The sequence below is a fragment of the Zea mays genome, chromosome 4 (genome assembly GCF_902167145.1).
Source record: "Zea mays cultivar B73 chromosome 4, Zm-B73-REFERENCE-NAM-5.0, whole genome shotgun sequence".
NCBI lineage: Eukaryota > Viridiplantae > Streptophyta > Magnoliopsida > Poales > Poaceae > Zea > Zea mays.
In genome coordinates, this window is record NC_050099.1 from 38,791,422 (window position 1) to 38,803,075 (window position 11,654).

The 11,654-nt window shown below is 45.2% G+C and overlaps 1 protein-coding gene across 4 annotated transcripts; it reads left to right on the forward strand.

Annotated features, from left to right (window-relative positions):
* Nucleotides 1-432: 432 nt before the first annotated feature.
* On the forward strand, nucleotides 433-7,413 carry LOC103653114 (transcription factor GTE9). 4 transcript variants are annotated; one of them, XM_008680078.3, is made up of 10 exons: nucleotides 433-2,394; nucleotides 2,471-2,519; nucleotides 2,595-2,750; nucleotides 4,992-5,062; nucleotides 5,211-5,250; nucleotides 5,706-5,774; nucleotides 5,869-5,978; nucleotides 6,072-6,138; nucleotides 6,200-6,342; nucleotides 6,429-7,413. In XM_008680078.3, the coding sequence occupies exons 1-10, from the start codon at nucleotides 1,030-1,032 to the stop codon at nucleotides 6,669-6,671; spliced, it is 2,313 nt and encodes a 770-aa protein (XP_008678300.1). In that variant the 5' UTR covers nucleotides 433-1,029; the 3' UTR covers nucleotides 6,672-7,413. The 4 variants fall into 4 exon arrangements, with proteins under 4 accessions (XP_008678300.1, XP_008678302.1, XP_008678301.1 ...); XM_008680080.4 differs by having other exon boundaries at nucleotides 489-2,394; nucleotides 5,706-5,768; XM_008680079.4 differs by having other exon boundaries at nucleotides 489-2,394; nucleotides 4,998-5,062.
* The last annotated feature ends 4,241 nt before the right edge of the window (nucleotides 7,414-11,654 follow it).

Consider the following 11,654-nt stretch of genomic DNA (forward strand, 5'->3'; position numbering starts at 1 on the left):
TTAGGATGATGTAATTTTAGTTTGGCTCTAGTTCTGGACGGTGGGGTGTGTGTGATCTTTCCGCCTCCTCTTATGAGCGTGCTCAACTTAGGAGTTTGATCTGCTTGCATCATGTTATTTTTTGTTATGCTTTTGTTTCGTGGTAAATTTTTTGTAATACCTATTTCATAATGAAGGGGTGACCCGATAATCCCTTGTTAAAAAAAAAGGTAGGGGCAGGGCCGCAGGGGCCAGAATGCAAGCAGCTGCTGCTGCGCTAGAATCCGCACGTGCGCTTCTAACAGCGAAGCCCTGGGCCCATCCAGGCCCAGCGGACAGCCACCATCACCGTCCGTTCCAAAAACCCAACGGCCCCGATGCACCTTCCCGAGTCCGACCCAGTCACGGCCGCCGCGTCTCCGTTTCAGCCCCGGGGCCCACGGCCCCACCACCGACCTCATGGAGTCATGGGCCCTGACATATAAAGTTCCAAAGGCTCGTGAGGGCAACGAAGAGAGAAGCCATTACCGAGCCGACCGCGAGGGGAGAGATAAGAGAGGGGCAGAGGAGAGAGAAACCCTTAGTCTCCAGCCGCCTCGCCTGATCGCCGCCTCCGCCTGATCGCCTCCGCGCAGCGCGAGTAGTGAGGAAGAAAGCCCTAGGGGGTTCGTGCCGCGGACGGAGGCGCCGGCGCCTGTGGAAGGCCACGAGATCTCGCGGCGGCGCCGCCCGCCGGGTGGTGTGTTGGGGGTGCGGCGCTGGTGGTGCTCGGTGAGTTCGCTCGATCACCTCGCCGCGGAGCGTCCGCTCGAGGTGCCCCGCCCCTCGAATCGAGGGTTCTGGTAGGGGGGGGGGGGGGGGGGAGGGGTCGCCTTCTGCTCCCCGGTCACCGCGGAATAAGCTAGCCCCCCTCTCCTCCTGCCTCGGGGGGTTAGGGTTAGGCTTTTTCTCCCGGAATTGCGAGAGGAATTCCGCGGCCAAGGCGGCGCATTGCTAGCGAGAGGAGGAGAAGGAGGAGTCAGCAGCGCGGCTCCGACACGGCCGCCAGCAATGATGGGGAAGACGCATATGTTCTCTAAGGGCCACCCGCTCGGCTTCGTGCCCGACTACCGGCACAGGGTGGAGGCAATGGGGGAGTTCAAGCGGCTCGGGAGCCCCGTGAGGGTCGACTCGGGGAGCTACTGCCCGCCGCCCAAGAGGAAGTGCGTCAGCGTGAATTCTGAGGAGAGGGAATGCGCCTCCGGGTTCAGCTTGACCCGCGTGCCCCGGGAGGTGTTCTCACTGCCCAGTATGACTGCTCTAGACAAGAAGGACGTGGAGATGAGGCTCCACCATGAGCTTGCGCAGGTGAAGGACCTCCAGATTAGACTGTTTTCAGGAGGGCATAATGTTGGGAGCATGAATGGTGCGACGGTCGCGTCAGCTCCCGGAAGCGATATGCTGCCCAAGAAAAAAGCCGAGAAGCTCAGGCGAAGCAATTCAGTGCAGACGGATAGGGGAGCTCCACCACCTATGGCCACAGCTGTCGCCCCACCTGTTTCCAGCTCTATTAACTACACGTCCTCGTTTAAACAATGTGCCAACCTTCTCAAGTCCCTTATGAGCCATGTATGGGCAAGCCCGTTTCTTGTTCCAGTTGACATTGTGAAGTTGAACATCCCTGACTACTTTCAAATAGTCAAGCAGCCCATGGATTTGGGTACGATCCAGAAAAGGATGAAGGCAGGCATGTACTCTACACCTCCGGAATTTGCTGCAGATGTGAGGCTCACTTTCAGCAACGCTATGAACTATAACCCAGCTAACAATGATGTTCATTTAATGGCCAAAACTTTGAGCAAGAACTTTGAGAGCCGATGGAAGCTTATTGAGAAGAAGCTCCCTAAACCAGATGAGAAGCCTCCTCAGCCAGATGAGAAGCCTCCTCAACCAGTTGAGAAGCCTCCTGTGAGGAAGCCCACAAAAAAGAATTCAACTAAGAGAGTTTCCATTGAGAAAGAAGACCTCACTAAGAAAAAACCCTCAAAGAAAAGTGTACCTAAGCAGTACATCTTTCGGGGAGAAGATTCAGCTGACAGTCCAGTTCTGCAACCAAAGAAAAGGAAAACCTCTCCTTTGGTACAAGATGCTCCTTTGGTAGGGGATATTGTTCCAACCAGAAAGAGAATAATGACGAGTGAGCAAAAATATGATTTAAGTGCAAGATTACAGTCATATGGTGCATTCATTCCAGATCATGTAGTTGAGCTCATAAGGAGTCACGCTGACTATTGCGACGCCAACGAAGAGGAATTAGAGCTTGATATGGATGCTCTAGGTGATGATACACTTTTTGAATTACTGAGGCTACTTGATGACTATGACAGAGTTAACCCATCAAGAAACCTTACAGAACAGGATCCTCATGAGGTTAAGGTGGGTGCTGCTGTATTAGAGATTGCTATTTCATTGCTTCATTTCGCAAATAACTGTTTTATGCTCTGTTCAACAGTCTCGAAGTCAATATGAACTCATCAATGCGTCAGTGTGTAACGAGGAAGGTCTGTTTCTCATCCATTGCTCATTTATGATACTGATTTTTCATGTAAGCTAAAATATTATATGCACGTTTTCAGTAAATGAGCTCTTTGACGAGGACGTTGATATTGGGGAGAATGACCCTCCAGTTTTGACTTTTCCTCCTTTGGTACTTGAAGATGAAACAGCAGACAGAAGCCGCAAACATAGTGCATCTAGCAGTTCTAGTAGTGACTCAGAATCATCCTCTAGTGGTACGTAATTGCACAAGTTTCACCCCAAATTTTCTATTAGCACCACTAGGGTACTGGACCCATCAAAGTATTTTGGGCACAATATGCTGGTGGCTTTCTGATGCGTGACACAATTTAATAATCTTATTGACTATGTCATGCATAAGGCTGTTTGATTAAGGAGTCGTAGTTGAGAAAAGGATAGATTTACTTTTGATATATTGAATTGAGACCAGCAATATTACTCCTCTTTTTTTCTCACTTGACTATTTTTTCTAGTTCCATAAAATAGTTATCCAGTAAATGCTACTCCCTCCTTTCCGAATTGTGAGTCGGTCTGGCTTTTCTAGATACTTAGCTTTTGGTACGCATCTAGTTATACATTATGTCTAGAGCTATCTATTTAGAAAAGTCAGAACAACTTACAATTTGTATCGGAGGGAGTACATCTGTACATGTTATTGTAAGTAATCCCATGTTAGATTTTGGACTTCATTGACCTGCTTATGAAAGGAGCCAACATGCTTGTGCAGTTGCGCGTTTTTGGCTTTGTGCTGCTAGAAGTTGATCTCATGGTAGGATATAGTGTACTGACCCATAAGAAATTTACATCAAGCAGTTCAATGGAAACAAAAACTATAGGCTTACCGGACCATGCTTCAGTTTATTCTTTAGCCTGCACCTTTTTATGGTGTGCACTTTTTAATATCAGGTAACACAAATCATGATGGCACAACAGTATCTGGGACAATGCAACATTTAGTTATGCTTCCTCATGATACTACTTTTTGTAATTCTGAGCTACATTGGGGTTAAAACAATTTCATTAATCCATGAATTGTAAGGGAATAGAAACTGGAATGCTTCTTTGTGATGGCCTACCTTCTTTCGCACCTGCATATCTTTATCCTTGCAACGATAGCTCTAATTTTATAGAGAATGCATTAGTTTTAACCAGTTACAGAAACTTCTAATTATCAATGTTGCTTATTGTCATGAAGTCTATAAAGATTAAAGAAGCAATTTTCAAGTATTTTAAAGCACCTGAGTATTTGGAAGCAGCGAAACAGGTGTGTTTTTGAAGGAGCTCGACCCTGCCTTAATACCTTAGAGGATGGATTTAAAGATGAGATGAGATTGTGGGTTTCTGCTGGAGCCAAGAACTTGCGCTCTCTTTTTGACCCTGGATAGAGAAAGGAAAGCCTTATAGCCTACTAAAAGACGGGAGTGTTGGGGTCGTTTGTGTCTGTGTGGTGTGTGCTTTGTAAGGGTAAGTGTGTGTTTGTGTTTAGAGTGTGTGTTTGTGTTGTGTGTTCTGTTTGTCCCGGGCCACAGGCCCTTTTTCCCTCTACTTTAATTTAATGATACGCAGCCCTCCTGCGTATTCGATAAAAAAAAAAGTATTTTACTGAATAAAGGCATGTACAACCCCATTTAATATGGGGTCCCTTGAGGGGTCTCTAGGGGGTTAATTGAAAAAAAATATAAGAGACAGACTCTTCGTGAAGAGCCCACCTCTACACGATCCTTGTTACATATTGTCTCTAAACTGCATTTATAATATAGGGGCTCAGGGTTGTATCATGCAGTCTCTTAGTTGTCTCTTGTACTTGGAAAAACCGATCCACGGTCTCAGGGTTGTACATGCCCTAATAGGATCTAGCTTCTGCTATTGAAATGTGTTCATGAATCATTTGTTTATTAGCAATCAACACATTGGCTTGTCCTTTCTGTATTTCCGTAATGTTCTGTGCATTCTACTACAGCAACTGTGGGAATTATTTGGTTATGATTCAGAAAAATGAAACATAATTTATCCTTTAGTTCAAAGTGAACTATACCATTGATGGAAACAAAACCAGTGTTCTTTTAGATGGTTCTATTTGGATCCATTCAATTAATTATCAGGATCCTTACTGTTCATATTTGAAAAGTGGCATTTTATTTGTATGTCATTATCTTGATGGGGTGTATTATAATTTGATGATTTTATTTCAAGTACAAAATTGAAAATTGGATTCTATGTAGCCAACTAATTGCCACTTCCCAAATTTGTCTCAGAGCAGAGCCAAGTCATAAAAAACAAATGCAAGTAATATATATTTGTGGTTATATACTTTTAGTCTTGCTTAATGTGAAGGGTTATAGAACAAGAATGGAGACATGTACAGCGCTGCATACTGTTTGTCTTTGTTATGTCCTTAACTTGGCTGGGTTGTCATGTCCAACACACTGATGGTATTTCTGTTTTTACCTCCGAAGGCTCAGGTTCTAGTAGCTCTTCTGGAAGTGATACAGATGCCAAAGCTGCTCAACAAAACAGCGTGTCAAAGGTTCTTATATATAGCTTGTTTTCTGAATATTTTTTTTGGAGTAGAAGTTTCAATCAAAATTACTGTTAATTTGAGGTTAAGGATATTTTAAGATGTTATCTCAATGATTGTTGTCTCCCTCTCTCTGTCTTCTCTTGTCTACACGCAGGAAAAAATTCTACCTGTGGATGGCCTGGGTCATGAAAAGGGTAAGTTTTGTTTCATAGTTTTATCAATATTTGGAATAAAGTCTTTAACACTTCTTTTCTAGATATGATAATTAGCACATGTGCATTTACTGTCTCATGTTACGTGAGCTGATGGATTTGACTTTTTTATCCTAGACCTAGACAATGATTCATGTTACACTTGACCTGAGATTTACCGAATCGATTGGTTGAACAGCCGATCCAGATTATTTAGTGTGATCTTCAGAGGTCGATAATTGGACATCTCTGTTGAGTAGGATGAAACCTTTATTGCCTTTGAACATTTGAACTGGACCTTTTCTTTCTATACAAAATTCCTATACATAATCGGTTTTATTGAAAAGAAAGGACAGCTGACACTGCACCTCTAAATGTTTGCAGATAACTTTTCCTGGCTTTGCAACCCATGAATATATAATCACTTATATCTTACACACTCTCGATTTAATTTGCAGATTCACTGGACACATTAAATTTACCAGAGCAAAGTACAGACCCTGTCTCTGTTTCTGCTTATGGTGAGGGTAAGCATGAATTTTCATGATGGCCGGTGCATACCCAAACTTCTGTGGTAGAGAAATGGGTTCCCTTATACAGGTCTATATATGAAAATTTTAGGGGGGTATGTATCTGAGAAGGTCTCCCCTGAGAAGCAAATCCGAGCTGCCCTTCTGAGAAGCCGCTTTGCTGATACGATTCTGAAGGCTCGCGAAAAGGCTCTTGATCAGGTGTGTATATGAAAATGATTCCTCGAGAGCGTTATTGTCTGAGCGTTTTGTGTTGTTCACTGTAATGTAAGCTCACCTGATTGTTAATATCAGACTACCAAAAAGGATCCTGAGAAGCTTCGACGCGAGAGGGAGGAACTTGAGAGGTTACAAAGACAAGGTGAGATGCAGAAGAATCATTTTTAGCTGACAACAGTTGTGTGACAGAATTTCCATTACAGAGAGAGCTCGGTTGCAAGCTGAGGCTAAAGCTGCAGAGGATGCCTGCAAGAGGGCTGAAGAAGCAGCAGCTGCTGAGGCTGCTGCAGAAGCTAAACGACAAAGAGATATTGAGAGAGAAGCAGCTCGGAAAGCTTTGCAAGAGGTAATTTCTACTGTATGCTCCCCACAAACAACATCTTACACTATGCTGTTACCGTACCTGAAGTGTAAGCAAATGCTGGATTGCAGATGGAGAGAACTGTTGACATCAACGGAGGGAGTCACTTTCTGAAAGACCTTGAAATGCTTAGAGGTATCACATGCGAAGAGATGCCCAACTTGGTTGGTGAAGGGAGCCCTGGGTTTCAACTGGGAAGCAGCAACGCCCTAGCAAAGCTCGGGCTGTACATGAAAGATGACGAAGATGACGAGGAGGGCGATTTGGCAGATGCACCAGTGGTGGTTGATATCGAAGAGGGAGAAATAGATTAAGCGTGCTTCTTCTGGACCATTTTTTATACGCGACAGGAGACCTGTGGGCATCACTGATCTGCATAGCTTTTCTTTGGCATACAAAGCGACCTGACGAAAAGATCGCCTCGCACCAGACCTGGAGGTCTGGTATTCGTTTTTGTAACTGCCCAAGTTTTGGAGCCAAGTCACTAGGTTCGTCGAGCTTATCGTTTGGATTGAGAATCTCTGGACTTCTGATATCCACTTTCGATAAGGACTTGTTCGGTTAAGAGGTGATCGAAGGAGATTGGAGAGGGGATTGGAGAGGATTAAATCCCTTTCTAGTCAATTGAACAGAGGTAGCAACTGAATAAGCCCTAAAATGGAATGGCGAGTTTACTGCATATATGATGAGGCCATAAAAGCGGATGAAAAGGGAGGAGAAGGCACAAGGAGTGATATATATGATGAGGCCATAAATTCGGATGAAATGGGAGAAGAGATGGGGTAGTGGGGAGAAGGCACAAGGAGTGATGGTGATGGCTCTTGAGCTGGTGCCAGCCGTTTTTGAGGGGTAGTTTTAGAGCCATTTCCGTGTCGTGAATGTAATATCGGAAACTGTACAAAAGTTAGCTAGTTAGACGATGGAAATCATTCTTTCCTTCAATTTATGCAGTGCCTGTTCTTATGAGACGTTGCACATTTCTCGTATTGCTATGGGATCCTGTTGCGTAGTAGTATTGTTTTGGCACAGAAATTTTGGTATGTAGCTTGTCATGTATGTGCAAGAGTACAAGATCATTTAGCAGTGACGTGTTTACCAACATGTTTATAGTGGTTTAATCGTAGGTCTTGACGCCAATGTTTCTTCTGGCATTTGTGCAGAATTATGCAAGGCCATAGAGTGGATAATGCGCGTAGGTAAGATAATGTTGTGGTTTAAAAGTTTTAAGTTAAATTCGTAGTTTAAGGTTTGCTCTCGTTATTATGATAGTGAAGGATTGTAGGCAGGTGTTAATTAGAGAATTCCTCCGGCCGATGTTCTTTTAAGTTGTTTAGGGCATCTAAACCTTGACCGTGGATCGGTTTTCCAAGTACAAGAGACCCTTAAGAGAATACAAAATACAACCCTAAATATCATAAATGTAATTAAGAAATGTATAAAGAATCACGTAGCAAGTACAAGAGACCCCTAAGGGCTTGTTCGGTTTGATGTTAATCCATGTGGATTGGGTGGTATTGAATTGGTTTAAATCCATAGTAAGTCAAAATCTAACTCAATACATTTCAATCCCCTCCAATCCACATGGAATAAAAATAACCGAACAAAGCCTAAGAGAATACAAAATACAATCCTGGATATTATAAATACAATTAAGAAATATATAAAGAATCACGTAGAGACGGAGTCTTACTCTAAGAGTTCGTCTCTTATAATTGCTTCAGTCAACCCCTAGAGATCCTTACAAAGAATCCATGTAAACAACGTATGGCAGCGTGGCATACATTCACCCCCGCTACTGTACGTTGGAGCTCTGCTCGTCCGTACAAGCTTTGAAGGTCACAGACTCACAGCTAGGTCGCTTCCAGCGAACCAAGCCATGAATTAAAACAAGACGTGTTTTTTACTTCAGTCTCCGGCCGGGTACGTTCTCCTATTTGAGTTCATCGTAATTTATATACTAAAAAAAATTACGCTCCTTATTTATTACGTCATTACATCATGTACGCTAGCTCAGCAAAATTTTGCCAAGAAAACGATATACTAGGACATGTTTTATTGGCTATCTCACTTGCTATAGTTTGTCACGTCTAAGAATATATGTTTTGATCGAGTTAAATATATGTTTAATTGTAGTCATAGTTACAACAAAAAAATTATTTATTATAGGTCTCACTTACCAATAACTTAAAAATAACTTAAAAAACATGTCAATATTTTCTTAGATATGTCAAACTATGACACGGAATTTGAATAAATTAACTTTAAATAAGTGTGGCATAAAATATGTGGTAATCTTTTTTGCACCTTACAATCAAACATGCCCTAACCACGTGATAGGCAAGCAGGCATGGCCGCTCGCCGCTCTCGCCCGGGTCGTCCTCGGCAACTGCATCAGTCTGGAGTCGCCTGTTATCACCTCGCTACTCTATTAAGAACCTAACCTAATGTAGGTGACTTCGTCCTCCGCGCTGACACTTTGGATCCATTTCACGTGTCTCGACTGGTTCTCCTGCCCCACGGGCCCTGCCTCTGTGCCGTGCCCTGTGGGTCCCACGCCCAGCGTCCCGCAACCTGACTCCGCTCGCGCAGCTACCACACCGTGCAAAAATAGCAGAACGAGCACTCGAACATACGCCTCCTGCTCTAGAAACTAGAAATTTAAGACTAACCATCAGATCACATGTACTAAGAAATAAAAAATAATTATATTTAAATAAATATCTCAATACATATTTATATGATATATAATAGGCAACGATTGTTATACAAGCAGTCATTCTGTGCAAGCGTGCAAGCAAACCATCTGATCCATTAGATTACGATCTAACCACATATACAACATGGTTTGTTAGAGGGTTTTTTATAAAGATTATTGAGCTGGTGGTGGAAGGATTTAAGTGTTAAATGTGACCTACGGTTGGATCACGATCTAATGGATCAGATGGTTTGCTTGCACGCTTGCACAGAAAGACTGTTTGTATAGCCGTCGTTGTCTATATAATAACCATAGAAAATATATATTTATATGATATATAACAACAATAGAAAACACGATAAACTGGCTATAAACTGGCTAGTAAACCAAGAAGACTTCAGCTCTACGACCGCTCTCTCTACTACTAGAGCTCAAGCTCAAGGGCCTGGGGCGCTCGGCGCGCCGGCTGGCTGTCATGGAGATGCAACCACAGTCCACAGCTCGTCCACTGCTCTCCGGGCGAGGTGCGACTCCGAGGGTGTTTGGTTTAATTTACAGAGACTAATTTTTACTCTCTATTTTAATTTATTTTAGTTCCTAAATTATTAAATACAAAACTTAAATATTGTTTTAGTTTTCGTATTTGATAATTTAGTGATTAAAATAGAATAAGTAGAGTGACTAAAAATTAGTCTCTCTCTATATATATAGCTGCGAAGATATGCAGTCCACTCCCTGTCATAAATAAAGATCTGTAGAAGAAAGGGGTATCTCGACGATCTGCCTGTGCCTCGCATGGTGATAACTGACAAAACAACGTCGATCTCTGAATCTCGACAGCCTCCCTCTGACACCCAGAGGGCGCCCGGACTCGCAGTGGCTGCCCGCTGCCGCGCAGGAGAAGCAGGCCACCGACGACTGGCTCCCCATCAACGCCACGAGGAACGCCAAGTGGTGGTACTCCGCTTTCCACAACGTCACCGCCATGGTCGGCGCCGGCGTGCTCGGGCTTCCCTACGCGCGCCATGTCCGAGCTCGGCTGATACGTACATGCGTGCCTGCCATGAGTACATGACCACGCCGGTTCCTTCCTGTACGCAGCACCGTCTTCCATTGCGATATGACCGTGCTCTGAATTCTGATCGGTCGGTTCCTCAGGGAGGTTGGCGTCGCGGTGCTGCCCCTCTCGTGGGTCATCACCCTGTACACGCTGTGGCAGACAGCAGACGGTGGAGATACACGAGATGGTCCTACCGGGTATTAATATCCATATTCATACTCATATCCACAATAAAAAATAATCTCGAATATGGATTTAACTCCATACCCATATCCATGTCGATATGTGTCAACCGTATCCATCCTCGTCACCCTCAGGAAACCCAAGTGGCTAGCTCATCGCCCTCGCCAACATGATGGTTGTCGTCCATTTCATCGGCAGCTACCATGTCTTGGTGGCATGGAACCATCCATGGACAGTGACTGTGGTCGTTGGCAGGTGTACGCGATGCCGGTGTTCGACATGATAGAGACGGTGCTGGTGAAGAAGTTGGGGTTCCGTCCAAGCCTCGTGCTCCGCCTCGTCGGCCGCCCGGAGTGTCTACGTCGGTAATGGCCGGCCCTCTCTACTACTCTGAACGGCGACGACGACGATCTGAATCCCAATAAGAGTCTTCACTTCAGTTTCAGTTTGAAGACTAGACGATCGGCACTGACGAGATGCAACGCAACCTGTGCGTACGTGCAGGGTTCACCATGTTCGTCGCCATCACCTTCCCGTTCTTCAGCACGCTGCTCAGCTTCTTCGGCGGATTCGCCTTCGCACTGACGACCTATTTTGTGAGCTCATACTATCGATCATCGACCTTTGCTCTCCCCTCTATCTCTCATCTCTCTCTTTTTATCCTGCTACAATGTTTTTTTCTTGGAATTTCATAATCGTCAAGATTTATGCGCATTCTTCCTGCTCCTCCTAGGTGACCGGTAACTAAGTTTGTCTCCAACAAAGACCGGTCAATAGTCATATGCGTTTATAGATGGCCAATAAGCACGAGGCCCGCGAGCCCGGTACGAAGCTCGCTGTTTGGGCTCGGCCCGAGCCCGGCACGGCCCGGTTCTATGTGGGCCCAGGCCGGCCCGGCACGAATAAGCGGGCCGGGCTCGAACAGGAAACTAGGCACGGTGGGTTAGCTCCGGCACGGTCCGTTTACCTCTAAGCCCGCTTTTTTACACTAAAACGTGCTTACCGGCCCGCATAGCCCGCTTTTCGGCTCTCTTTTTTCGTGCTAAACGGGCCGGCCCGCTGCGGGCCGGGCTCGAACAGGAAATTGAGCCCGCGTGCTTAGACGGCCCGACCCGGTTTTCTAACCGTGCCTGACGGACCGGACCCAAAACGGACCGGGGGCCATCTCTATATCCGTTAAATATAGCGGACGAAACCATCCGCTACGCCTACAGCAATAGTCACTATTAGAGATGGCCAAACGGACCGCCCGGCTCGGCCCAGCCCGGGCCCGGTGAAGCCCGGCCAAAAACCGGGCCGGGCCTGCTGAGCCCGCGGGCTTAATTTTCTGTCCAAGCCCGGCCCGCAGCGGGCCTAAAC